Consider the following 27,994-nt stretch of genomic DNA (forward strand, 5'->3'; position numbering starts at 1 on the left):
TCTAACACTGGGATTGCAGGCCTGTGGAGTTCACTTACTGGATTCCAACCTTTCAGTGTCTCTGATGGAATCTGGTTTTGCCATTATTATCCCATCACATTATCCTCTCTGCCAGTTTCTGCTTCTGTAAAACGGAATAAAATCTATCTTATACTATTGTAAGGATTAAGTGTTGTTGTTGTTTTAACATACTTACAGGCTGGGATTGTGAGTTAGTGGTAGAGTGCTTGCCTAGCATGCATGAGGCCTTAGGTTAGATTCCTTATTACCACATAAACAAAAAATTAAAAAACAAATCCATACATAAAACACTCAAAAGTTCCTGGTACATGGTAATCATTAAAATGATTTCTATTTACAAATTAGAAAATTGAAGCTTAGATGTGAAGTAACTTAAGAACTGGTAGAGCAGGTTGGGATAAGTCTTTGTCTAATCTAAGGGACCTGTCAATCACCCAAGCTGCTTTAGTATCCAGAGTTGGTCACACTGAGGCCCTGTGTTTTGGAGGGGAGGCTCACCAGGACCTGGGGCTTTATGCCTCTGATTCCAGCACCCATGTTAGGCTACCTTTGTGTGGCATCAGGATAGGGAGCCCCTGTGACTCAGGGCCAAAATGTCAACCTTCCCTTACTTCACCTGACTTCCAGGAAGAGAAGATATTTTCGAGTAGCCAGAAATAAGAACTTATGGAAATTTGAGAGCAGACAGAGCACTGTTGTATTTTGTATTGAGATGAAAAACACATAATTTTCACAAATACGCAAGGGAGCACACTTCAGAACAAAAACGTTTTTCAGTCTTGCTATTCTGGTATTTTGGGCAGTTGAGTGTCTGGCTAGTATCACCTTGCCTTTCTTCCTGCTCTCTGGTTTCTATTGCTGCTTTCCTTTATGTGGCTTAAGATTCCAGAGTATCTGGGTAAAAGCATTGGTTCCCTAATAAGAAATAAGCATATCCCGTTAGGCAGTTAGGATCCATTCATTCAGCACCTCGGTCAGTACCCTGCTCTTTTCTTCACTCCCTGGAAGCCCTATGCATTGAAACCTATTGTGAACCTTTGCAACTGACCTCAGTGGCAGTGAGTAGTCATGAAGTAAGAGGAATTAGCTGGAGAAGGGGGTAAACTGAGCCTGGACCCAGGAAGGAGGGGAGGAAGGAGAGCCCAGGTATGAACGGTCAGCCTCCCAGGATGGAGTCTCTGGCTAGAAGGAAGGACTGTTTCCAAGAGCCCCTGAGATCAACATTGTGGCACGAACGGGCCTTAACCTGTTGCTTTTTGTCTTTACTGTCAGTCCAGAGAAAAGTACTCAAAGATACTGGTCTTATTCGGGACTAGGCAGTCCAAGCTGTGGGACCCAACATTAGAAATACAAAGTCTTGGACCATTGGTATTAGAATCCTGACACTCAAGTCAGGTAGATCTCTTAAGTTCTCTCAATAAACACAGGGAGATTGGAACCCAGTGAGGTAAAGAGACCTGCTCAAGATCACTTAGGGTCATCATGAATCTACCCTGAGGACCATAGGAACACATGAAGCTTGACCCAAAATTGAGATTTGACTCACAATCACACAGTTCCATGATGGCTGGTTTAAGCTCCATTTTGAAGCTCAGGGGATTACAGTTCTGGTAGCTATCACTGGAGCCATACTCAAAGGTTAGTTAGAAGCATTATGGGATTTCCTCAGTAGGATTGCCCAGAGACTGGCTACTTGCCTGGGATGGAACAGGCAGTTGGACCTCTGTATTTATCAGAATAATGGAACTGACTACTGGCATCCTATAACTTTAATAAAAATTGACCATAACTCACAAAATGGGCAATGTATAAATAAAAATACTGCTGGAGGTGGCCCAGTTTCTGGGAGTTGAGGGGGTGGGATGGGGCCCTCTTGCTCATAGAAGGCCCCAGTGTGCGGCAGTAGTGAGAGTCAAGTTCAGCTATTCTGGCTCTTTTCAGATGGGTTTGTTCAGGCACCCAAGCACAGAACTGAAGCCCCAGGATTAGGCCAAGGGTGAGACATTTTGGCTTGATCTTGCAGGCTCACTTTTGGCTTTCCACCTATAGTTGCCAGCCTGTCTGCATCCTAGAACATCCCCAATGCCTGGCTGATGATAGTCCTTGTCTAGAAGCTGCCGAGGACTTTGATCATTCTGTGATACATGTCCTTCAGGTATCTCCAGTTACAGCAGTACATCTCCAGGATGTGCTGCTTCAAAGCCAAGGCCACAGGTGGATCCTGTTCTTCATGACTGGATGCTGTGACAAAAGGTACAGATGGACTTGGTTCAACGGCTACATGTTTTAGTATGGCTGAGGTTGGAAAGAAAACTACATTTCCCAGAATCCTTTGCAGCGCACAGTGGTGTTCTGATGGAAATTTTCATCAACAGAATCCCCTGCAGATAGGTGTTTGGGACCTGAGATAAGTGGAGAAAGGCAGGCAGGCCTCAGAACAACCACTTGCTGGTGCGGACAGTGGCAGTAGGAGCAAATGTCTCCGGTCAGGGGCTTTCCACAAATGGGGGCAGCTTTCCTGGTCATGATAGACATGGTAAATCTGGCAGCTGGGGATTGTTCTGGACATTCACTTCAGTAAGGACTGCTCATTCAGCCTGTTGAATAATTTTGCAAGCCACCAGGGGGCTGATAGAAATCCTTGTCTAATTAAGCCAGCTAAAGTGGCTCTTGTTTTTGCAGCAGGATTCTAAGCAAGAGAGATGCCAAGGCTGAAAACGGTTCCTCAGATCCTCCAACAACCGCTCCTAGTGGCCTCTCTGCATCCTAGCAGGTCACCGAGGCCTGGCTGGTCCAGAGCTTCTGGGGACAGTGACCAATCAGTGATGGCATGTCCTTCAGGTGTCTTTAGTTAATGGGCTCTACTTCAGCCTCTGGGGAGCCCTTCTCTGCCTTTAGGCAGTGGACAGGAAAGTGACACAATAACTTAATATGTGGGCTCAACTACTGGGTGCCTTCCAGAGACAGCACTGTCATCTCTGACTTGCAGACCATGAAAAGGAGAAACCACAAGCTCTTCGTACAAGGTAGGTAGAAGGTGGTTCTTAAGCAACCCTAGGGCCAGCTACTGCCCATGTCCACTGTGGTCTGAGGTCAAGACTTAGTCAGGGTCATGTTTTAGGCCATGAGCATGAGAGGATTTTATATGTCTTTTAGGCTGCCAACTATTGGCCACTTCCAATAAACATCCCAAGGCCAAGGGCAGCTCAACAGAAGGGAGGTAGAGGGAAGGAGTCCCCAGGCCTTGAGGGGATGGGGATGAGGGTGGGCAGAGGCTGCCCTGAGAGGCCATGCCAAGGTCAGGACAACAAAACATCATTGCTGAGAGAATTTAAGAATCATGGAACACAATCTCCATGTCACAGGACAGGACAAGGCAGCTGGAGGATGAATTACCAGCTTGAGGTCTCAGAGTGGCCGTGGTGGCTCGAGTCCAGGCCTCACATCTGCTAGGAAGGGTGCTTGCTGGTGGTAGTGGCCTCATGAGGCTGTGGCCCTCCTCCTGAGCCTGGACTAGATGCGTACAGTGTTGATCCGCAATGGCTGGACATTCTTGCCATTGGCGTGGCTCTGGCCGGGGCTGAAGTAGGAGCAGAGCTTCCCGGGGAACTTCTCACGGAAGGTGTAGAGCCAGGACATGTCATCGGCATTGTAGAAGATGAGCAGGCCCTGGTCATAGTCCAGGAAGACACCCACCTTGTCAAGCTTGTCCCGGACATTGAGCCGTGTCCAGGGCTCCGTGCAGGCGCTGTACTGGTTGCCGTCATGCATGACGATACAGTAGAAGCCACGGCTTGGCTGGATCTGGATGCTGCCCTTGCGGCTGGCAGCCTCGTGTGCCAGCCCGATCACCCATTGGGTCTTCTCCGCCACCACCACCTCCCAGTAGTGAACACCACTACTGAAGGCTTCAGAACCAAGCACCGATACCTCCACGTCGAAGCGCTTTGGTGAGTCCTGCAGCGGCTGTGGGTGTAGGTTCCCATAAGCCACGATGGTGCAGTCATCAGACAGGATCAGGCGCTGGTGGGCAGTGCCTGGATCCAGGGTCAGGGCAGCAGGCACTGCAGGGTATGGAGAATGGACAGATCAGGAGAGAGAAGGCTATAGTGCCTCCTCCGGGAAAGGGTTGTGGCTCATGCTCCAATGAAGGTCTCTGAGATGCTATGTGACCCTGGATAGAAGCCTGACCCCTCTAGGTCTCATCTTCCCACTCTGTAAAATGGAGAGGGTACTGATTGCAGTCTGCTAGCTTTACACTCAGCTGCAGGCAAGCAGGAACCTGACTGCCTGGTAACTGGTGATGCCTGGAGAAGGCACAGAGTGGCCTTTCTACAGATATGAAAGGTCTGAAACTCTGGAATTTCAGAGCTGGGAGAGAGCGTAAAGATTATCTGGGTGCAGCTGACCCCTAGAGGTTGATTTGGAAGTTTGCGAGGGTATTTAGGTTTACTCTTGACACAGATGGGACCGAGGGATACAGAAGACCCTGTGTGAGAATGCACAGGACAGTCCTACTGAAGGAAGGACTAGCTCACCGTCCAGCTCACCAGAGATGTCCAAACATCACATGTATGAAAGCTTACTTATAATGACCTGAAACTATAACCTAATTCCATTTCATGTATAAATGTGAAATAACTTTTCAGTTTTAATATACACTATCTGCAATGTAACTACTATACTGGAAGAAGGCTAAAGTTTTTGTTTTGTTTTGGTTTGCAATTTCATTAAAGATTGTCTGCCTTTATGGTAAACACATCTCCCAAGTCAACATCTGTGTAAGTGAGACCACATCCCTGTGGGTGGTACAAGAGTAAAATAGTGTTTGACCTACAACATGAACACCTGGCAACACTGTTAAATTTTCCAGGGTGGTTCTGTGTGTTTCTACACAATGACAGACAATCTTAAAAATAATCATTTCCTTCTATTTATCCTTTTTATTGTTACAGCACATACATGTATATAGATATACATGTAACTATATACATATGCTTTGTGCAAAGGTTTTATCTTTGAGACATTACAAGTTCTTTGTAATGACAAGTATACAGTACAGTGTGTCTGGAAGAGCTGAAACTCACTAATTCCCAGTCAACTCTTCCAATTGAAACACAGTGACGGATACATGACTCATCTCAGGTCAGCTAACACCTGGCAGAGCCACAGGCAATCTGGCCCCAGTGCCCTCTACCAGCCCCACCCCACCCAGGCCCCAAAGCCTTTGGGCACACTGTCCCCCTACTACTCTCTGCTATCATGATTACCCCAGAAGGCTCGATTCAAAGGGTCTGTGCTGCCCAGCAGGCATGTTCCCTGAATTCCTGAGCTTTCTTTGTCTTGCCCCTTTCTTGGCATGGGCATCATCTCTTGTGCTTACCTCTTACCTCATTTGCACCAGGAGTGCAAGCATTGTGGAAGTCAGCAAGGCTGCATGTGTCCATTGGCCAGCACACAGCCTGCAGGGGGCAGGCCTCCAGAAATGCTCACTAACATAAATTGACCCCTTTATGCTGGGTCACCTGCCTATGGGCTAGCCATTCTGGCTTAACAGGTCTGATCTCAAAATCTCAAGAACCCTTATCAAGATCTCTGTTTACTCTTTCTCTTCATTCTGATTACCAGCCAGAGCAGCAGAGGGAATCCTGGGATTCAATATATGCACCCTGGGGTGGCCATTTCCAGCCCTGAGCAAGACAGAGGGGAGAAGTGGGTTGAAGGGATTGTGCCACAGGTCCTCAGGGTGAAGGACCTCTGCATCTGCTCTCTGTTCTTTCTTACCTGTGGGAGTGGGGATACGAGGACACAGGCTGGGACTTTGCTCTGAAATACCTGTATGGTGAACTGTCCCAAAATGAGTTGCAACTGTGAGTAGCAAGTGAGTAGCCTGACTTGTCCCTCTGTTCCTACATCCACTAACAAGCTGATGACAGATAGATGTGTCTTTTCTTGTCAAGAGTAGCAAAGTTAGCCTTGCATGTCACACTTTTTTCTACTGCTGTTGGAACTCAGAGGGCTGTATGCGTACAGCCAGCCCTGGGAATAAAGAGAAGTGAAAGAAGGAGCTTGAAGAAAAAGACAGTGAGTCCGTGGATGATCTGCCTGTGGACTCACTGTGCATTTGAGGGAGCGTCAGAAGGCTCCTGGCCCAGGGCATTGTGGGAAATTCCAATGGGTGAGGAGAAAGAGTGGGATTTTTGTGTGTGTGTGTGTGTGTGTGTGTGTGTGTGTGTGTGTGTGTGTGTGTATGTGTGAGAGAGAAAAGTCATGGAGAGGAGCCCCTAATCAGGCGGAGATGGGGGTAGCCCTAGGGGAGTGCCATGTGTCTGCAAGCAGAGGGAGAAGGGCGAAAGCTGCAGCAGTTATCAGTGCTGGGGAGGTTGTGAACTCTGTATCCCCCAGGACAGTACTACACACGGACCTTGAGGTTTAGGATGGAAGGACCAGGGGGAGACTGGCAAGAGGGCATGAAGACAAGCCTTGGACTCCTAAACCACTGTAGGGTAGTATGGGCCACTTCTGGAGCCCACTGACCAGTGAGGAAAAGTCTAGAAGGTAAACAGAAGAACCTGATGCTACCAGTCCTACAAGTGAAGCAGGGCAGGGCCATCTCTGGATGGTGCCTGATTCCCCAGGGAACTCCTAAGGAATGGGGCCTGGTATTCTTAATAAGACAGGGTGTAGCCTGGCTTCCAGGGACCTTTTACAACCTAAAGGGTGAGTCTGGGACCTGACTTCCTACCTCATTATTATCAGAGGGTCCAGTTTCTCATATCCTCTCTAAGTCTGGCAAGAATAACAACCTTCAGACCTGAGAGAGTGAAGCCAGTCCCCAGAGCCCAGCGTTCACCCTCAGGAGACGCAATTGACCTTTGGAAAGCAAAGCAGTCCCCTGGGCTCATCATTTTCTAGGTCAGAGCTCCCTTCCAGGTTGTGGGGCTCTGAATTCATAAACACAAAGGTCCGGTGTGAGGTGGGCCTGTCTGCTCTCCAGGGATGTCCTTTCTTGAAGCCTCTCTGAAACCACAAGGCATTCAGAAAGAATAAAGGCTGCAGGGACTTTAGGATGTGTGTGTTTCTCTGTCCCAACCACCACCCAGGCAGCAGAAAAAGCCCTCCCAGGGCACAACCCAGTAGCCCTACTTGGCAGCTAGTGGCTTGTGTTTCTTTGTTCTCAAGGACAGTGGGGGCAGGGACAGCAGGCGCCCGACTGGACAGGAAGTGTGCAGCTCTCTTCTCTCCCCAGGCCTTCCCAAAGTCTATTCCCTGAGGCCTTCTACCTTCTCAGGCCTCAGCTGCACGGCAGGAATAGGCATCATACAACTTTGCAGCCCCCTAGGGAGGAGGACCACCATGGCAATCCTGGGGGGCACAAATGACCTCATTTTCTTTTTAGAAGGAGAAACTGAGGCTCTCTGGGTTCAGTGATTTGCTCAAGGTTCTCCGTGAACTGAGGACCAAATTGGAACCCGAGCTAAGTCTTCTCACATCATATTCTGTCCATCCTGTGGTTGCAGAAAGCCTGTTCAGCAAGATTAGGGGAATAGCCAATGGTTCGGTAAATAACAACCCCTAGCAAGTGCTTACTCAGTTACAGGATTATTATCACGAGCTTAAAAACTCATTTAAGTTTCCATTCCCTAACCTGGGAAATACACATGACTATCCCTGTTTGTACAGATGAGGAAACTGAGGCTGGGCCTGGGGCACTTTGCCTTGGATCAGTAGGGCAGGCCAAGAATCCACTGGGAGTCAGCCATGATTGGATCCAGATGGGCAGGGGGAGGAGTGGCAGTGAAGCAGTGTCAGGTGTCCTTGGGACAATGGGCCGCCTGGCCCACTGGCAGGGATTTGTGTCTGAGCTGGGTAATCAGGCCAGGTAGGCAGAGGGATGGCAGTGGGAGGAGGGAGGGCGTGTAGGTGGGAGGGGGGTCGTGATGATGGAGAACAGGACAGGTGCTCAGTGGGGCCCACAAGCAATCCAGTAGGAAGCTTGAGCTGTGGGGGGAGGGGACAGGAAGCTGTTAGAAGCCACGCGATGGGTCCCAGGGGACCCCCTCCCATCTGGTGCTGGCAGAGGAGCCAGAGTGACTTTACAGGCCCCACAGACAAAGGAAGGGGCCCAGCCAGCCAGCCACAGCAATCCCATGTTGTAGGGGCCTCTGCTCTGAGCAGGGTGTTTGGGGCATACCCTATGCAGCGTCTCAGTTTTGCTTCCCAAGGGATATTTGGGGATGTTAAGACACTTGGATTTGGTGAAATGTGGCAAGAGGCACCCCACTGTGCTCAGTACAGTGTCCTCAAAGGCTCCAAGGGCCCTGGTGCTGAGGTGGAGAGTTGCTGAGGCATTCGTTGAGCATCTATTCCACATTAGGCACTGTTCCAGAGCAGAGGCAGGACTTGGACCTACTCTTCATTCTTCAACAAACCTTGACTGTACTTGTGCTGGCTGAGTCAGACCCAGTTCCTGATAACCCCTTAGAGCTCACAGTTCAGAGAGAGAGGCAGAGAACCAGAGAGAAGGACAGACAGACAGACAATGACAAAATAGCGAGTCCCAAAATCCAGAAAAACTTCCCAGGGGAGATGATTAAAAACTAAAAGACATCTGGACACCAAAGACGCACACCTATAATCCTAGCTACTCAGAAGACTAAGATCTGAGGATCACTTTTTTTTTTTTTTTTTTTTTTGCCAGTCCTGAGGCTTGAACTCAGGGCCTTAGCCCTGGTCCCTGGCTTCCTTTTGCTCAAGGCTAGCACTCTACCACTTGAGCCACCCCGCCACTTCCAGCTTTTTCCGTTTATGTGGTGCTGAGGAATTGAACCCAGGGCTTCATGTATGCTAGGCAAATACTCTACCACTAAGCCACATCCCCAGCCCCAAGGATCATATTTTGAAACCAACCTGAGCAGGAAAGTCTGTGAGACTCTTTTCTCCAAACAAAGAGCTGGAAGTAGAGCTGCATCTCTTTTCTTTGTTTTGTTTTTTTTGCCAGTCCTCGTGCTTGAACTCAAGGCCTGCACACTGTCCCTGGCTTCTTTTTGCTCAAGGATAGCACTCTACCACTTGAGCCACATCACCGCTTCTGACTATTTCTTTTTATGTGGTGCTGAGGAATCGAACCCAGGGCTTCATGTATATGAGGCGAGCACTTTACCAGTAGGCCGTATTCCCAGCTGGAGCTGTGTCTCAAATAGTTGAGCACCAGCCTTGAGTGAAAAAGCTAAGGGACAGTGCTCAAGCCCTAAATTCAATCTCTCAGATCAGTAGCATGCACATGCGCATGTGCAAACACACACACACCACCACCACCACCACCACCAAAAAACCCTAAAAGACAAAGTTGAGTAAGAATTAGCCAGTAAGACTGAAGATGGTGGAGAGGGCTCCAGGCAAAAGGAACAGAACATACAAAAGCTTGGGAGAAGATTACAGCCCACTTATAACCTTAAGATGGCTCAGTGCGGTGAGTGTGATACAGAGGGAGAATGAGAGGTTAGCAAGTCCTAGGTCTTAGAAGACTTTGAATGCCAGGCTGAGGTACCTAGAATGCCTCTCTGGACTAGGATGAAGCAGGTGGCAACTAAGTCAGAGAGCTCCTAGACTATCTGCTTATTGAGGTGTAGCGGGGGGGTGGGGAGCGGGAAGGGGGTGTTCCTGGGGTCCAGGGCTGAGGAGAAAAGGGGAGCCTGGGATTTCTGCCTCCCTGGCTTACTGCTGCTTTCCCACGTGTGGCCCTCATCCCACTGGATGGGAACACCCAGCAGTCTATCCTGGACAACAGCCTAGAACTACCACCCAGTCTGCCAGGAAATGGACCCTTCCCCAGCCTTGCTCCCTTTGTCAATGAGGGCTCAGAACGGGTTCTGGAACTAGAGACTTCCTTTCACATCAGTCACAGAAGAGGCCTGGCACCTAGGGGGCACCTCAGCTCTGTGGCTTAGCACTTGTGCCCTCCATGATTGTCACAGGCTCTTGCTATTCTTCTCAAAGCTCAACTATGAAAATCTTGGGGTCGTCCATGCCCCATCCCAAGACCCATACGTCAAGTTTCCAGCCCCTAGTTCAAGCATCAACTATTCTGAGCTTCCCTGGCCCACCCTTGTCCTGCTTTCAGCTTCTACTTCCCCCTCTGGATTTCCATGGCACATGCAAGTCCTTTGTCATTGTCTTGACCCAATGGACTGTAAGAATCTACTGGCTTGTCCCCTTTGACTCCTCTAAGGGGTTCTCTTTCTACTGTCTATAGAGTGAAAATGAGTCCAGAGAGGTGGAAGAACTCTGACTGCTGTGTGACCTCAGGAAGCCAGCGAGCCTCTCAGAACCTCCCCACTTGTCCCCCAACCTCAGCTGGTCTCCATGGAGAAGCATCTATACTTCTACCTGGGGAATCGGTGGTCTAATGGAATCTGTCTCATGGGATGGGATTTGCTGGGCAGGGGGATTGTGTGGGTGTCCAGAACAGACCCTGGGGCACAGCAAGGCACTTTGCTCACATCCTCACCTTGCCTATCCTGACCAGCCCCTAATAATTCGTACATCTTTCTGGGTCCTCTTAGGGACAGCAAGGAATTCCTCACCTGGGTGGATGTCCTGGAACAGAGACTTCCAGATGGTGTACTGCAGCGGGCCTGTGTATTTAGAGGTCGGGAAGTCTTCGTATGTCAGGTTGGTCTCATGGATTTTCCCTTTGAGTCTGAAAGGACAGCGGAGTTCATTGAGGATTGGATTCCTCCCCCACTCTCCCCACAGTGGGGGGCTATCTTGGGGGCAGCTGACAAAGGGTGAGGTCACTAGTGACACATCCACAGACTCAGACGCCAGTGTCTGCTGGTACCACTTCTGACCCTACCAGCCATTACCCTCAGTCTTCTCCTCTTTCAAGTGGGTCCTAGACTAGCATCTGCCCTCCAGGCTCGTTGTAAGGATTCCATGGTGTAATATACCTGAGTGCTTAGCACAGGGCTTGGCTTATGGCCAACACCAGGCCCACAGTAGTGGTGATTAGTGTTGATTCCAACAAACTAATAACTAAGGCTGTTGTTTTGTGTTTAATTTATATTAAAGGCAGGTGTGTGTGTGTGTAAAATCTGGGTTTGATTCCTGTTCAATCACCTTGTTAAAGGGCCTTGGCTTCCTGATGTGGCATCTCGAAGCTCCACATGCATGAAATGGGGTTGACAGCAGTAACTACCACTAAGATGGTTATCCTAACACATTGATATTATTCTATTATTATATATTATTTTATTATTATAGAATAATACATCAACTTAATTGTAAGTAATATAACACACATAATAAACTATAAGATTGTAAATATAATCAAATCATTTATCCTATATAATACCAACAGCATACATTATATATAGAAGAATATAAATAAATAAAACCTTCAGCCCAGATTCTGGCTCATAGCAGATATCCCATAAATGATTAATGAAGGTATGAATAAATGGATTCTCTACTGACAAACCCCAACTTCCCGCACCCCAATTTCTTCCCATGGGCTGGGAGAGGCAGAAGGTGGCACTTACCGCTCAGACAGGGAGGCCACGCCTGCCAGAAAGGTGTGCCGGTCCGTTTCAGCCAGCCGCTCCTGCAGAATCTGGGCGCCCTCCTGCACCTTCCGTAGCTGCTGGCTGTATCGCTGGACCTTCTGCTCAATGTCAGTCAGCGTGCGGGCTGTGTCAGCCTCCAGTTCCTCCAGCATGGCCTTCTGCCGCTCTCGCAACAGCCGGTGCAGGCGCTCGAAGGCCTCACCAATGGTGGTCCGCAGGCTCTTAGTGGAAGACTGGGGGGGGAGGAGGAGGAGCAATCACCAGGGGTTATGGCATGGGACACAGGCACAAGTGAGGCTTAGCATGAACCCCACTATGTTAGTCCCCAGTTGATAGCAGGAAGCCAAGAGCCTCAATCGGCAGAGGGAGGGTGGGGAAGACACATGAGTCACAAGCAACTGGTGAGAAAGGACTAGCATGGTAGGGGCAGCATAGAGTTCTATGTCATCCGTTAGGAAATGAGTGAAATGGTGCAGGAGAGACAAGAAGGCTGTGGAGGCAGAGATGGTAGACACTGCCCTGGGAGGCTCAGCGGAGGAGGGGAGAGGCAGAGAGAAGACGCATTCAGTTTAGGGATAGAATGGTGTGTGTGTGTGTGTGTGTGTGTGTGTGTGTGTGTGTGTGTGTGTGTGCAGGCACATGTGTACGTGCACGCATGTGTGTATGTGTGCCAGTACTGGGTCTTGGAAATCAGGGTCTGGGCACTGTCTCTTTTTCTGCTCAGTGCTGGCACACTATGAACTCTTATTTTCATATCTGCGAAATGGGCAGCAGAAATGACATGGCAGGGGCTGGAGGTGTGGCTCAGTTGGTAGAGCACTAGCCAATGATTAAAAATGTCAGGTACCAAGTTTGAGTTCTGGTCTCAGATCTGAAGGAAAAAAAAAAAAAAAAGGACAAGGCAGGGGTGTGCTGAGGACAAAGTGAGGGGGTGTCCATCCGGTGACATGGTCCCTGGTGTGGAGAACGAGCAAAGGGATGGATTCTAACATCCCCAGGGAGTCTTCATGGCTCTGAGCAGGACATCTAGGAGGGTGGACAGTGTCCCCTGCGGGTGGATGACAGGCAGAGGGAACAGCCTAAGGAAAGCTGAGAGGCAGGACACGGGATACAGCAGCATGTGGGGCCTGCCTCTGCAATTTCACTTTGCAGGATTCTGGCTGGCAGTTCACGGAGTCAGACACCCCACTGTGTTCAGTGCCCAGAGCTCTGCAGGAGGCTCCACAAAGGCTCAATTAGGGCCTGTTCCCTCCCGTGGTGGCTGCTGGCCTGCAGGAAAAGCTGCTGGCAGAGGGCCAGCCTCCCTGCGCATGCCCACCCAGCCGGCCAAGCAGACAAAGAGGGGGTGGAGGAGAGGCCGGGGAGAGACAGCCAGGCAGCCACAGCCTCCCAGGGCCCCTCACCCAGGGAGGGCTGAGGCCACTGCTGACCGGGAGGATGGGGGTCTGCCCCCCTTCCCCACACTCTGAAATTGCCCTCCACAGGCCCCCAGGCCCCATAGCACCAGTCTGGCTCCTCCTAGCCTACGCTGAAGCAGCGTTCATCTACTGGCCACCCCTTGCAGATGGAAAATTTTGGTTTGCCCCCATCTTGGGGGCCATTTCCTCATCTAAAACTCAGTTTGAAGCTCCCTCCTGAGTTGCCTTCAGGGAAGTTAAGATGTTCCCAGAACCTGTCTTAATACACTCTTCCTGTATTGACCAGCCCCTCCTGGGCATCTTCCTCAGCCCTGTACCCCAGGCTCATCCCAGGCCCTGACACAGGGCTGTTGATCAGAAGCTGCTGAGTGGTCAAGGAGAGGAGGAGGAAGGGTTTTGAGTAACACTGTGTCCTTGATGATAAAACTGGGATAAGAACAGTTCCAAGAGCCGGGTGCTGGTGGCATATGCCTGTAATCCTAGCTACTTAGGAGGTTGAGATCTGAGGATCACAGTGCATAGCTCTTAACTGATTGTTAACTCATTTGTAAAAATGTAGCTGTTAAATATATTTCAGTGGGTAGTTAGGATTAAATAAGATAAGTATAAAGCACTCAGCCCAGTACCTAGTATATCAGTGGCTCACGCCTGCAATCCTAGCTACTCAAGAGGCTGAGATCTGATGAGTGTGGTTTGAAGTCAGCCACTGGCACCTGTCTGGAAATCCTCTTATTTTGCCGCTTACTACTCATGTCTCATGCTGTTCTGTCAATCTCATTGCCTCAGTTTCCTTGCTGATAAAATTGGGATGAGAACAGTTTCAAGAGCCAGGCATTGGTGGCTTATGCCTGTGTAATCCTAGCTACTCAGGAGGCTAAGATCTGAAGATCTCAGTTCAAAGCCAGGCCAGGCAGGGAGAGTCTGTGAGACTCTTACCTCCAATTAGCCACCAGAAACTGGACACGGTGCTGTGGCTCAAAGTGGTAGAGCACTAGGAATGAGCAGAAGAGCTCAGTGACAGCACCCAGGCCCCAAGTTCAAGCCCCACACCCAACAACAGCAAAAGAACAGTTCCAAGGTGGGCACCAGTGGCTCAAGTTTGCAATCTTAGCTATTCAGGGGACTTGAGATCTCAGGATCCAGATACAAAGCCAACCTGGGGCTGGGATGGGGGTCAGTATCTGTGAGACTTAACCAGCAAAAAGGGCAGAAGTGGAGGTGTGTCTCAAGTGGTAGACTCTTAGACTCTGTGCTGTCATGAAGGTAACATTGTTGTGGAGGTGAAAATAAAGGGAAAACACAGTTCTCCGCACAGAGAAAAGCTCAATCTGGTAAATACTTTCTAGGCTACAGCTACCCTGCCCCAAACCCTCTTTTTGGTGCCTTGGCTGAAAAAAAAAAAAAAAAGCCAGCAGCCTGGCCTACCACATCCTTGCAACATATGGAGTCTGGGGTGGCTCTTTTAGAAAAAACACTGCCAAGAACATGACACCTTCAGGGCCAACCAAAGAAAACATAAGAACCAGAGGAGGGGGCCCAGACAGGCCCCCAAGCCCCGCCACTGGAGGGCAGGCGCCACAGGAAAAACCAGTGAGGCCCCAGGTGAAATATGGCCTCAAAACCTCCATCAGCATTTCTTGTATAAATACACTGGTCCAGACAGGAAGCAGGGCTGGGGGAAATGGGAGGGGGAGGCAGCCCCACAAGACCCCCCAGAGGCAGACAGATGGACAGGAAAGCAGGGCAGGAGGAGGTCAGTGGAGAAAAACAAAAATGTGGGAGTGGGAAAGAGAAGCAAATGCTGCTAGGGGTGGGGTGGAGAACAGCCCTGCAGATCCCTGCGCATTCACAGGTTATTCCTCATCTCCAGAGAGGTGAAAAGTTACCAGACAGACAGGGAAACCGAGGCTGTGAGCCACAATAAAGCTATAGTCCTCTGCCTGGTTCTCATTGGTTGCCCACTGAGGGTCCTGCCCGAAGGCTCTCTGGAATGTTCTCTAAAGAAATGTGTGGGATGACCTCCCTGAGACCTCACAGTGGGTTGGTGGTCACGCTGGGACACAGATCTGGGTTTCCAATGGCTTCTCCAGGGCCTATGATGACCTCTGGGGGCTGGAGGTCCCCAGCTCTGCTCCAGCTGCTTCTAGTGGAGCCAGCCAATTGCTCTCCACGCTCTCTACACTATGTGTAGTTCCTCTGTTACAAGAGGCCCCCCCCCCCACCCCCTAGGCTCCATCCAGCCTTGGATTGCGTCAGTCTCCACTATACAGAAGGAAAACTGAGGGCCCAGAAAATTAGGCAGTCAAAGTCACACAAATTAGTGGCCAGATTAAAATCCACAGTTTAAGGGAAAAGGTCCCCCTCCCCATCATGGTAGCCAAGATACTGCAAGGTCTTGCCCTGCTTTTCCGAGTCTGTTATCTCTACGGCCTATGCAGAAGAGGGCTGGCTTGCAGAGAACGTGTGCACAGTTGGATCTTTGGGCAATGCTGTGCTTAGTAAGGGGAGAAAAAAAAGCCCTTCAGGTTTCCAAACAGTTCCTGACCCCACCTCACCTCCCATCCAAACCTGGGAGAAACAGACTCATCGAAATCAAATCCTCGCCTTCCCTCATCCTGAGGTGGGTCTCGCCCTTTATTTTCATATAAGATCTTTGGCATAGTTCTCCCATGCCAGTTCTTCCCGTGCAGGGAAGTCAGGTCTCCAGGTGGGTTCATGGTCACGCCCCTCTCCTTCCCAGATGGCCCCTCCCCTCGAAGCCCTGCCAGCCACCCGGCTCAGCTCACCTTGGTCTCAGCCAGCTGGCGCTTGAGCAGCTGCAGTGCCTCGGTGTGCTCCCGTTCGCTGTCCTGTAGGGCCTGAAGCTGCTCCTTCAGTTCCCTCTGAAAACACATACAGGTCAGCAGAGGGGACAGGCCACACCTGACCTGGGATTCTGCAGACAGAGATCCCAGCCCTGCTCATCGGCGGAGCATTCCCCAGCCCGCTTCTATCCACATCACCACTTCTCCCTACAGTTCAACCACCAAGTTCTCTCCAGTTCATTTCTAGGATCCGTTTTCACTTTCATTCTGACTTTTGCAACAGTCTCCTCTCTGGCTCTTCTAGCTTTTGGCTGCTCCAACTCCAACACAACCTCTGCACACACACACTACCCCACGCTGCCCATCATCACTGGTTCTCCGCTTAGACCTCTGATTGATGCAGAATGCACCGTAGCCCATGGCTAGACTCATCCCTCTCATTCCCTAAGCAGGCACCTGGGCCAGGCACGGCTCTCAGCCCTCAGTTTGTGTTCATTCCTTAGGGCCTCTGAAGCTCTAAGCTAGGCTATCATCCTGATTTGGGGGAAGGAAGGCATCATGCCTGGGACTCTAGCAGCCATCTTAGATCATGAGGCAACTGTAAATCTGGATGTCACAAGCCAGAAGAATAGAAGGAATCTGAGGACTATGGGGCAGCCAGCCATTGCTATGCTCCGTGATATGTAGAAATCTGGCTCTCTGGGCAAAAAGAAGGAGGAGGAGGTAGAGAAGGAAGTAAAGAGACAATGAAGGAAAGAAGGAGAAAGAGAAAAAAGGGAGAGAGGTAGGGAGAGAAATAGAAGGTGAGGGAAAAAGAAGAGGGAGGGAAAGGGAGAAAACAGGAGGGAGGGAGAGGGGGCCAGGCAGGATAGTGTTTACCAATTTCTATGGTGTCGATGCTCCTGCCAAATCAATCTCAGTGTGTCAAGTGTGAAGTCACTGGGTGCAGAGTCAGGAAGAGATGGGTACAAGAAGCTCTCAGGAGCTGGTTCAGGAGAGCCGGCATGCTACATCCCAGATCTCCTATGGACTTGTTTCCTATGAGAGAGAATGCTATCCACGTGGATCCAGCTACTTGTCAGGTCAGTTCTCACAGATCTCTCTCTCTTTCTCTTGGCTGAGTGCAGAATGACTGTTCGCCAGCTGCCCAGCAGCCTTGAGTCTGTGAAGCCTGGGACACTCCATCTGACTGAGAGCAGATAGCTGAGGTGAGCCAAGTACTACAATCCCCATTCGGGGTTCCCGTGAGTTGCTATACGGCCCAGCCAACCAGACAGCTGGTCAGGAATTCTGAGAAACAGTTCCAGAGGCTACTATGCCTCACACTGCTCTGGCACCAAAGGGACCTAATGTTAGACTTGGTGAAGGAGAGGACTGGCCTGTCCCTCTAGGACCCAGGGAGCATCAGAACCCCCATTCACTCACTCCATAAAATGTGCTGAGGCCTCCTTGGGCCCGCATAGCACTGTGTCAGAGATGGGAAGAGGGATAACGGACAAGCCCCTACCCACAATGCCATGCTGTGTGCATGAGCTGAGGAGAAAGACATGAACATAGACACAGGAAGTGAATGTCTGGACGGTGTTAGCAAACCCCAGACCTGTGCCTCCTCACTGAGGAGACATGCTCTCCACCACTGTGGACCACCAATACCATCCAAGCCAGAATCAGGGACTCATCCTTCACACATCCCACCCCATGTCAGCTCAAGCAGCCATCTTGTTTGAAATGTGATCTCTTCTCTACACGACGTCTCCTGGTTCAGTTTTCATACCTTTTCTGGACTGTGGTGCAGCCTCCTTCCTGCCTTTGCCTTCTCCCTGCTGCTCTAAGCCACTGGCAAAGCAGCTGGAGTAACAAATGTGTAAAGGCTTTGCCCCCAACCCTGGTGCCCTTCTGCAGAGTTTCCACTGTTTGGGAGAAGGGCACCAAGGCTGTAGAGCAGCAGTCAAGATCTTTTCCCACCTGTCCCAGCCTCTGCTAGTCTCCTCTCTTAATCCAGATCTGCACTGTCCAATAGGGCTGCCAAGAACCCATTTGGCTATTTAAATTGCAATTACTTAAAATGAAGTCAAATAGAAAGCTTAGTTCCTCAGTTGTAGTGACCTAATTTTAAGTGCTCAATAGCCACCAGGAACTAGCAGCTACCCAGTCAGTACAGATGCAGATCCCAATGTTCCAGAAAGTTCTATTGGATAGCACTGTCTTGTAGTGGTCACCTCTGGCCTGTGCACTGTGCTCACATGCTCACATGCATATTTTCTCCTGTGGGATTCACCTATATTAAGACGTAGACTAAAAGCCTCCTCCCACGGAGGCTCCATTTCCTCGACTCCCCATGCTGCCAATCTCCCAGTCTCCATGAGTTACCCCTATGTACACAAGGCCCATCTTGCACTGCTGTGGGACACGTTCATTTTAATTTCAAGATTACTTGTCAATTTCCTCTACTAGGAAGGACCTGGGCTTAGAAGGGTAGGGACCAGGTCTGAGAGATTTTCACACTCTTAGTACCTAGGACAGGGCCAGGCACAGCCCGACCTCCTGCTCTGGCAGAGTGAACCTGCCTTTGGAGGAGGCAGGCAGGGCCGGGTCCAAGCTCCCCTCTGCAAGGGTTGGGGGGCCAGTAATGACAATCAGCTAAGATAGGAAAAAACCTAGCAAGCCACTCTCACAGGTCAGGGTTTAGGAGGCAATCTGTGTTCTTCTGCATCACCCTTTACCCACAGGTCTCCTTCTAGACTGGGTCAGACAGACTTGGGTTAGGCTATGGCTAGCTCTGCTACCTACTGTGTCCCCAGGATGTCACCTAACCTCTCTCTGCCTAGTCCCTTGCCTGTAAAAGGTATACTACTTCATTTTAGAGTTGAAACAGGACATAGGAAGTGTTTAGACTCTCAGGACACAGAAGCCTGGCATACACAGGTACCTGGAAGATCTGGTGGTCTTGATGTGTATGAGGTTCCTGAAATAATGTGTGTCCAGGGGGCCCCTCCCTACCTCCTCAGATGGCAAGAGCAGGAAGAACAGGAGGGACCATCTGTTCAGCCTTCCAATTGCCAGGACAGGAAAGAGAAGTCCAAGGAAAGGGAGTAATTGGCCTATGGCCACGCAGCTCACCAGTATAGAATAAACCGGAAAGTCTACTCCCAGAATTGGGGCTGGACAGGAAACAGAAACCTGTTGATCAACTCCTAAGTGACAGAGCTAATCCAGAGGCAGGACTCTGTATGCGCAGCCATGGCAGAGGCTCCGGATCAGAGGGGCTGGATAGAGGTGGACATGGTTTATGGGTTTGAATTTCATAGGCCTCTCATCATCTAGTTCTGACAACAATCCAGCAATCTCATGGGAGGAGGAATTAAGGATCAGGGAAGTTAGGCAGCTTGCCTGCCTGAGGCCACACAGCTCAAAAGAGACAGAGGCAAAACTGTGAGTGACCCTAACACCATGTTGAAAATTACCCAGCCTCTCTGTCAACTCAACACAGCAATGGTTTCTGAGCACTCACGGGGCATCAGGCTTGGTGATGGTCACCCTGGGATTTGAAGAGTTTGTTGAGAAGGCAGAAACTCAGATATTGAGAGAAAGCAGAATTCTCATGGGAGGTAGTCTACCTAGAAACTGATGTAGCTATCGCCAGTGGGTCATGCTTGTGACACCCCTGACCTCAGTTTCCCCACATATTGAGGCTGCAACAGCACTAGTTCCAAAGGGCTGTGACTATCAGATGACTTACTCCTTGACCCTGTGTGCACAATCTATCTAAGCTGTTGTCACTGGCATCCTAACTATATGCGAATCAAGCCTGTGAACTGGGAATGCATGAGGATGAGCTTTGTTCCAATGGAAAGATGGGGAAGGCAGATGGCAGGGCTCCTTCAGTCTCCAGCATGGGCCTGGCCGTTTCAGGTAGGGAAGACTGGTTGGGCAGGAAGTGGAGGGGCTGGGGATTGCCAGAGCCAGGTATGAGACAGGTGGGTGGAATGACTAGCTGGAAAGGCCAACTGGGATTAACTAGGCTGAGGTAGAGGTGGCGGAGGCCCTGAGAACCAGCAGGGAAGAGCTGGTCCCATCAGGGCTGGGTGAGGACAGAATGAAGGGACTGTGAGGGGACACAGCACAGTGAACATACAGTTACACAGATTTGTCAGTTTCAAGGCCCTGCCATTCCCATCAGTTTGAGGACTGGGCAGTGACCAAAAGCCAGGACTCAACTGTTCCCAAGGCCAAGGCGAGGACTTCCCTACTATGAGTCCACTCTTCTTCCTGGCCCAGGGGGTCAAAGCTGCTGAGGAAGATGGCTCAGCTCTGGCTTTAGAGACTTTTCTTATCGCAATGGAGATAGCATGAACTCTGGATCAGAACATGTGGGTTTGAATTCTGGCTGCCTCATCTTAAGCAATCAGGTCTTCTACCTCCAGATCTAGCTCTTACCTATCAAATGATGATAGAGCCCCTTGGGCTGTAATGTCAGGAATCCTCACATGGTGAAGTGAACTTTTCCTATCACCTCTTGTCTTCTGCTGTGTCTCTGGATCCTGTGGAACTGCACAATCCCCGTCCCTAGTGATGCCAGCTGTCCCTTTGCCCCAGGACCTCCACTATCTGCTTTTATTTTGGTAAGACCAGTCCTGGAACTTTTGTTTTTTTTTTTTTTTTTTTTTTTTTGCCAGTCCTGGAGCTTGAACTCAGGGCCTGAGCCCTGTCCCTGGCTTCTTTTTTTGCTCAAGGCTAGCACTCTATCACTTGAGCCACAGCACTACTTCCAGCTTTTTCTATATATGTGGTGCTGAGGAATTGAACTCAGGGCTTCATGTATATGAGGCAAGCACTTTACCACTAAGCCATATTCCCAGCCCGGTCCTGGAGCCTTAACTCCAGGCCTGGGCACTGTCCCTGAGCTTTTGTGCTCAAGGCTAGCACTTTACTACTTGAAGACAGTTCCACTTCCAGGTTTTTGTAGTTAACTAGAGATAAGAGTCTCATGGATTTTCCTGCCTGCACTGGTTTTGAACTGTGATCCTCAGATCTCAGCTTCCTGGGGAGTTAGGATTCAGGCTTAAGCCACTGGCACCTGGTAGAACCTATTTTCTTATTTGTGAAACAAAGCAGTGAAACCTCTATCACAGAGTGGGCACAAGGGGGGAAATGCACACGGATGTTGTGGATATGGTCACACTTTCTGCCCTTTACAGAAGCACCCAGTGCACCCCCTTGGGCTTTGGTTGTGCACACCATGGTTCCAGCAATCTACCAGTGTAGGATCTGACTCCCAGAATCCCTTGGGACCAGTGTCACACAGCTCTGCACTAGGTCTAACACAGAACTGGCCCTTAGCAGACACAAAAGTATGGGTGGGAAGAACTATTTTTTTTCCAGCATTACTCTTTTATTTTTGTTCCAGTACTAGGGCTTGCACTCCAGCTGGGAAGAATTCTTAAGTGAATCTCTGAATCCAAGACAGAGCCCTTCTCAAAATCTTCCCTGCCTATCACCATTGTCTTCTCAGGTAAGAGCTCGGGGTCAGGAGCCGGTGATAATGCTGTGAAATCAACTTGGACTGAGTGGGTGCATAACTTGATGAGTCAATCTCCCCATTTGTAATACACGCAGAGGGTCAACCAGATGACTCCCCTTTCTGATGCCCTGAGACATTAGAGAGCTGAAGAGGAGGAAGAGTTAGACAAAACCAGTAGATCCCAGCTCTTCTAGAGTAGATCAGCCAGCCTCAGGTCTTCATCTGAGTGAATGGTGCTAATCCTCATCCATCTCAGAGGACAGGGGCTGTTCCAAGGATTTAAAAATGCCTATCATGGGCTGGGAATATGGCCTAGTGGCAAGAGAGCTTGCCTCATATACATGAGGCCCTGGGTTCGATTCCCCAGCACCACATATACAGAAAATGGCCAGAAGTGGCGCTGTGGCTCAAGTGGCAGAGTGCTAGCCCTGAGCAAAAAGAAGCCAGGGACAGTGCTCAGGCCCTGAGTCCAAGGCCCAGGACTGGCAAAAAAAAAAAAAAAATGCCTATCACTCAGCACCTGACATATAGTTAAGTGCCTTATATAGCTATTAGAGCTATTATTGGGTCATTGTCACCAGGTCATTTTATTCCTAGAAAATAATCATGTTGAGGTCCCCGACTTCAAACCCCACTTTCTAATCTGTAACCTACGATCAACCTGGCCAAACTGGGCATTCCTGGCCTGGCTACCCAGATGCCTGCAAAGAGGGAGGGGGAGATGTCAAGAGCCAGCTCTAGGTCTGCCCCTACCCTCCGGCCATCCTCACTCCATGAGACTTTTGTGTGTTCATAGACTTTGTCCTCTCCTGACTAAAGTGACAGCAGTGGCCACTTCCCAAGATTCAGAGAACCTGGCTGCCTCCCTCACCTGCCCGTGAGTGCCCTCGCACTTGTCATCTCTTGGGAAAGACAGCAGCTGCCTCTCCCTCTCTACACAGCAAATGCGCAGTCCTCTCTGGCTCCCATTTCTCTGGTTGGGGAAAAGAGAGAGGACAAGGCTGAATCTTCCACATGCCTGGGAGAATCTACAGCCAAGATTTGAATCCCACCGCTCCCAAATCTGCTCTTTCTTCTTGGGCTGCCTTGGGCTTTCTGGATCATTGTGCCTAGCTTGTCAGGGCTCCTATCCAAGACCTGTCCCTTGCTGCATTTGTTGGCATGAAAGAGGCCTTGGGAAAGGCTCCAGTGGTCACATGAGGCCTGGAGGGGGTGGCTGAGACGAATTGGATCCCCTCTCCAGGGGTCAGGAACCTGAGATGGCCAGAGAACCGGATGCCACGTCTGACAAGGATGACATCCCAGCCACCTGCCCTTGGGGTGTCAGCTGGTACTAACAGGCTGTGTTCCTAGTCTGATGTTGTACTGAATGCTCAAGACAAAGACAGGCAGGATGGTAGGAGGCAAATCTCCACTCCCAATCCCTTGAGGACTGTGCAGAGGTCCTATATGGCTTAGCAGATGGAGCTCAAGTCTTGGCCCTGTCATTCACCAGCAGAAAGACCAAACAAATCCCTTAGCACCTTGAAGCCTGTTTCCTCATGTACAGAAGGAAGACATAACAGCAAACTTACCCAGCAGGTGCTGTGAAGGTCCAACATGATAATGCAAGAAAAGCTCTCAGTACAGCCCCAGGCTTCAGAGTATAGGTAAAGAAACCCCAAACCCTTTGGAGATAGTGCCTCTCCCTCCCCTTTGCTCTGTGGGTTCAGCACCAATGGGAGCAGGGAGGAAGACACTAATACACACATGTTACATGCAACTTCTACACAAACATATAGTAACTATAACCATGGTAGGAGTATGGGGGAATTTTAACTTTCACGTTATATTTCTCCACTCCCTATGCCAATTTTTTCATGAGAATTGTGTGTGTGTGTGTGTGTGTGTGTGTGTGTGTGTGTACTTGGACTTGAACTCAGGGTCTCACATTCTTGCTTGGCTTTTACACTCATGAGTGTGTTCTACCACTTGAGCCACAACTCCACTTCTGGAATAACTATATTTTTTAAACCAGGCACAATTCCAGACACATCTGACTTATGATCTCCTTCCCAGGAAGGTCACTTAGCCTAGTGTTAGAGATGACAGTGAGAGGTTTAGTAAAGATCACTGGCTTGACCAAGGACATGTGGCATACCAGGATGAGACCCCTAGAATCTGCAGTACAGAGCAAGTATGCATGGTAGAGAAAGGAAGGCAAGAAGCTGCACAGAGAAGTGACACTGAGCTGAATCTGGAAGTCCAGTGGGCTTTTACTAGTGGAGGTTCTTGACCAGGAGCAAATTTGACCCCAGAAAACATATGTCTATATCTGGAGATATTGGTTGGTTGTAACTTGGAGGGAAGAGTACTGCTACTGGTACTAAGTTGGTAGAGGCCAAGGATGCTACTGATCTTTCTGAAATCTTTCTAACAAATTACCTGCTCCCAAATGTCAGCTCAGAGTATGATGTAACATGCTATCGCTATCATTTCCTGAATCACCAATGTGCTAGATTCAGTACTGAGTACTCATTTAATCCCAACTCCAGTAAGGACTAATGCTATCATTAAAGAATCTGAGGCTGGGAGACAGCAAGTCATTTTTCTAAGGTCAAACAGCAAGTAAATGGCACAGCCAGGATAGAGCTTTTTGAGCTCAAAGCCAGAGCTCTTAGTCTTCCCACTTTGCTGCCTCCTGGGTTGAAAAGAAATGCAAAAGCTCTAGGCTAACTGCTAGGTAAGGTATCTGGAGACTCCAGCTGAGTGTCTGGCTTCCTCTGGCTTCAAGGCCCTGGGCCTATCCTTCCTCCCTCCTGCCGTTTCCCCATCTGTCAAGTAAATGTTGCACCAGATGATCTCCAAGGCCTTGTCAGCTCTGAGTCTGTCATTTTCCAGGACTGAGGCTCTAGCTTAGACTCCAGAAGTTGCCAGCTTCCAGGAGAGGTGGAGTGTGTGAGGATGGATGCAGCCTCATTCCCAGTGCATCAAGAGCTAATGAGTTCTGCTTTCCCACAAGCCACTAGGATGCAGAGGCAGATGGGGATGAGGAAGGCTTGAACCCTACTCAGGAACATGTCCTCCCCAGAGGGGAAGCCGGTTTCTCTACCACCACCCAGCCAAGCCCAAAGGATATACCAAAGCAGGCCTCCATCTCAGGTGAGACAGGTGGGGCTGAGCATTAGGGGGTGGGGGTGGGGACACATGAGCTCTCCTGGGAGGAGAGAGAACAAATAGGAACAAATATTGTCCCAGCCCTTACCAATATGCTAGGCATCTGGAGTAGCAGGCTCAAGCCAGATTGGTCTCATGAAAGTCCTGACTATGACAAGAATCATAGTTTACATGACACGTGGCTGAGTTACAGACAGTGCCTAATGCAGGTCTAGGACCCCAGGACAACGCAACTAGAGTGGCAGTCAGGTTTCTCTTCTCACTCAAGAATGAAAAGGCCCTGGAGACTCCTAGATATTTATCCTCCACCTCTCAAATAACCATTGGGCCTTATCCTCCAAGTCTTGAATCTTCAAGTCTTTGATGCACTCTCAGCCTCTAATTTAAATCCAAGTGGTTCTTGTTATGGATGGATGACTCCACCCCTGTCTTAATCCTTAGACATCTTGGGCTAATCTTTGGTACCCAGACCTTCTGTGTTAGTAGTTGGCTGATCCTAAACTCTAACCCTTCTCTTAAGGACTTAACTCTTACCGGTCCAATATAATCACTCCTGACTTCCCTCTGGGTCCCAAGGCACACCTGACCAAGTCCCACCCCACCCACCCCACCCTGTCCCCAAACCTGCCAGAGCTCTGCTACACCACTTAGCTCCTTGTAAACTAGCCTGACAGTGTCTCTGCCCTAGCCCAGCTCTGATGTCCCTAACCCGACCTTAGCCAGTAACTGATCCAGCTCTGATATCATCAGTCTCCACCGTCCTGGCCGGTGGAGGGCCAGGCTCCCATCACCTCACAGTCTCAGACCGCCTAAGTCCCCGCCCCCGCCGGCACGGCCACGCCCCCCGTCCGCACGGTCCCGCCCCTCACCACGGCCACGCCCCTCCTCGCACTAAGCTTGATAGGTCCTTGACCCTGCCGGCGGCCCCGCCCCCGGGGCAGCCCCGCCCCCGTGCAGCCCCGCCCCCGGCCCGGTCCCCGCACCTGCAGCTCCTCGAAGGCATCGTCTATGCCGGTAACCTGGTGCTGCTCGTGCAGCGCGGGCTCGTCGCAGAAGAAGCAGAGCAGCGCGCGGTCGGTGAGGCAGAAGAGCTTGACCTTGTCGTGCGCCTGGCAGGGCCGCGCGGCGCGGCGCGCGCTGAGGATGGCGTCCAGCGGGAAGGCGCTGTAGCGCTCCACGATGTTGGCCAGCTTCAGGCTGGGCGCGAGCGCGGGCTCCGCGAACGTGCGCCGGCACTCGGGGCAGTCGCGAGCGCCCTGAGCCTCCTGCCGCACCCAGTGCTCCGTGATGCAGCGGCGGCAGAAGTAGTGCTCGCAGCCCAGGCTCACCGGGTCCTGGTAGATGCTCAGGCAGATGGAGCACAGCAGCTCGTCCTTGAGGCTGCAGGCCATGGCGCCGGGGGCGGCGGGTTGGGGGACCCGAGAGGCCGGGGAGCGGCGAGCCGAGCGCGGCGCGGCCGGGGGCGGCACCCGGGGAGCCGAGCGGGGGCCGGGCCCGTGGCGACACGGGCTGCAGCTACCAGAGAGGGAGTGGGATACAGCCCGGGGAGGAGAGGATACGAGGACGGGGCGCGGGGTGGAGACCCCCCGAGATGCGAGCCCGGGAGGGCGGTCTCGTGGTAGTGGGTGCCCCAGAGCGATGGGTGCCGGAGGGGACAGGCCGAAGGTGTCTGAGGGTAGATGCTCCTGGCGAGAAGGCTTCAGAGAACAGGACAGTCCGCAGGGATGGGTGCTGGGAAAAGGAGACCCAGGAAGGGGGCGGAGGACATAGGGGGTTTGCAATCTCCCGGCGGGGGCAGTTGGGGGAGGGGGGAAAGCTGAAGATGGGAAATTCTGGGGGAGGAGGAGGCCAGAGCGAGTTGTACCGCGGCCGTGCCGGGCAGAGGAGGAGGGTGCTGGCGCGCTCGGCTGCCTGATCCCCGCCACAGATCCCGGCCTGGCGCGGCCCCTTACCCACGCCGGCTCCGCGGCCACCGCTTCGGTCCAGCGCAGCCTCTCAACCCGGAACCAGCCGAGCCGAGCTGCTGGCCGCCTCGGCTCCCTCCCCGCCCCCGTGGGCGGTGCCGCAGCGACTCCGCCCCCGCGGCGGGAGGGGGAGAGGAGGGGGGGAGAGGCGGGGCCTCCAGGCCCGCCCCGCCCCCGCCGTTCTCCAGCTCCCAGCTGTTCTTCAGGCACGGAGGGAGCATCCAGGTCTTGCTTGGGGTCCCCGCGGCAGGGGGAGGGGAGGAGGAGGCTGCTAATGTGAGAGGACAAAGAATGAGGCGCGTCCCTCCGGATCGTCGGCTTGAAGACGTGGGAGAAATAATGTCCCTTATTAAAACAATCAAGAACATGTCACCTGAATAGAGGATACTTTTTTTTTTTTTACATGGATCATAACGATGAAACTGGAGAAAGGTTCTTTGCCCAGAGCAAACCCAAGGCCCTTACCCGCCTAAACTCTAGGGTTCTGTTTCCTCTTTGCTTTCTTAAGGAGTACATGGGGGGAGAGATGGGAGAGAGTAAGATGGGAGAGTCTTCACTGATGTCTGACTCCAAGGAGTTCCCTCCTCCACTCAGGAAATGCCACATTTGTGTGTGTGTGTGTGTACGTACTAGAGCAGGAGAGAGGGAGAAAGAGTAAGGAGAGGCTTTATATTCTGTAGCAGATAAAGAGGAAGTAAGGGTTTTCTAAGCAGATGTGTGTGCACACACACATGTGCACCTGTAAAAACCAAAGATATGAAAAAGAAGAGCACCTTGAGGGAAATGCCAGCCATTCTGTACCATTGGAGTGGGATGGGGAAGGAGCTTGGGTGGGAAGGAGGGCGTAGAGGGCATAGTAAAGAATTCCTCGAAGGTGTTAGGCTTTCATAAAGAGATATGATTTGGCTGGATTTTCATAAAACGTTGGAGATGCTTGTTAAGTCGTCAGCAAAGTGAAGGCAGGGACCCTGGCTCAAAGGTCTGGCTATGTCTACTGTTGGACATCCAGCAGATATACAGTTGAGTTATAGCAGCAAAACCCTGGATTGCTGGAGGAAGGAAAGACTGGACAGGGAGATCACTTTGTCATAGTGCCTACTGGAAACAGAGCAGGAGAGAAGGCTAGAGGATTAAACACAGGAGCTCAAAATCCCCTTCCTCACCCTGCCCCCAACAGTACAGAATGACTCACACTTTACTCAAGGTACTCTTTCCCTTTATACTTCTATGGCTTTGTGCGCGAGCGCACACACACACACACACACACACACACACACACACACACACACACACACACACACCCTTGTCTGCTTAGAAATCCCTTATCTTCTCTCCACCAAGCACAGAAAGCCCTATGGAATTTAGTAAGGGATTGGAGATGAGCTTGAGGGAGATGAGGCATTGAAAAGGGTCCCCAGTTTCTGCTTTCTCCAGCAATGTCTTTAGCAGACTTAAATTTTATTGAAGTGCAATTTAAGGAAGCTGTAAATTTAATCCTCTGTGGTACGTATGTCCCCATCATTGCTAAAAGCAGGTTGATTGC

The 27,994-nt window shown here is 50.8% G+C and overlaps 1 protein-coding gene across 1 annotated transcript; it reads right to left on the reverse strand.

The window, feature by feature from the left end:
* Positions 1 to 1,775: 1,775 nt before the first annotated feature.
* Positions 1,776 to 26,492, reverse strand: Trim62 (tripartite motif containing 62). Its single transcript, XM_048350820.1, has 5 exons — positions 25,471 to 26,492; positions 15,793 to 15,888; positions 11,565 to 11,821; positions 10,608 to 10,723; positions 1,776 to 4,085 (listed from the first exon to the last, which is right to left on the reverse strand). The coding sequence occupies exons 1-5, from the start codon at positions 25,876 to 25,878 to the stop codon at positions 3,535 to 3,537; spliced, it is 1,428 nt and encodes a 475-aa protein (XP_048206777.1). The 5' UTR covers positions 25,879 to 26,492; the 3' UTR covers positions 1,776 to 3,534.
* Between the last annotated feature and the right edge of the window lie 1,502 nt (positions 26,493 to 27,994).

This window comes from Perognathus longimembris, chromosome 7 (assembly GCF_023159225.1).
Source record: "Perognathus longimembris pacificus isolate PPM17 chromosome 7, ASM2315922v1, whole genome shotgun sequence".
NCBI classification, from domain to species: domain Eukaryota; kingdom Metazoa; phylum Chordata; class Mammalia; order Rodentia; family Heteromyidae; genus Perognathus; species Perognathus longimembris.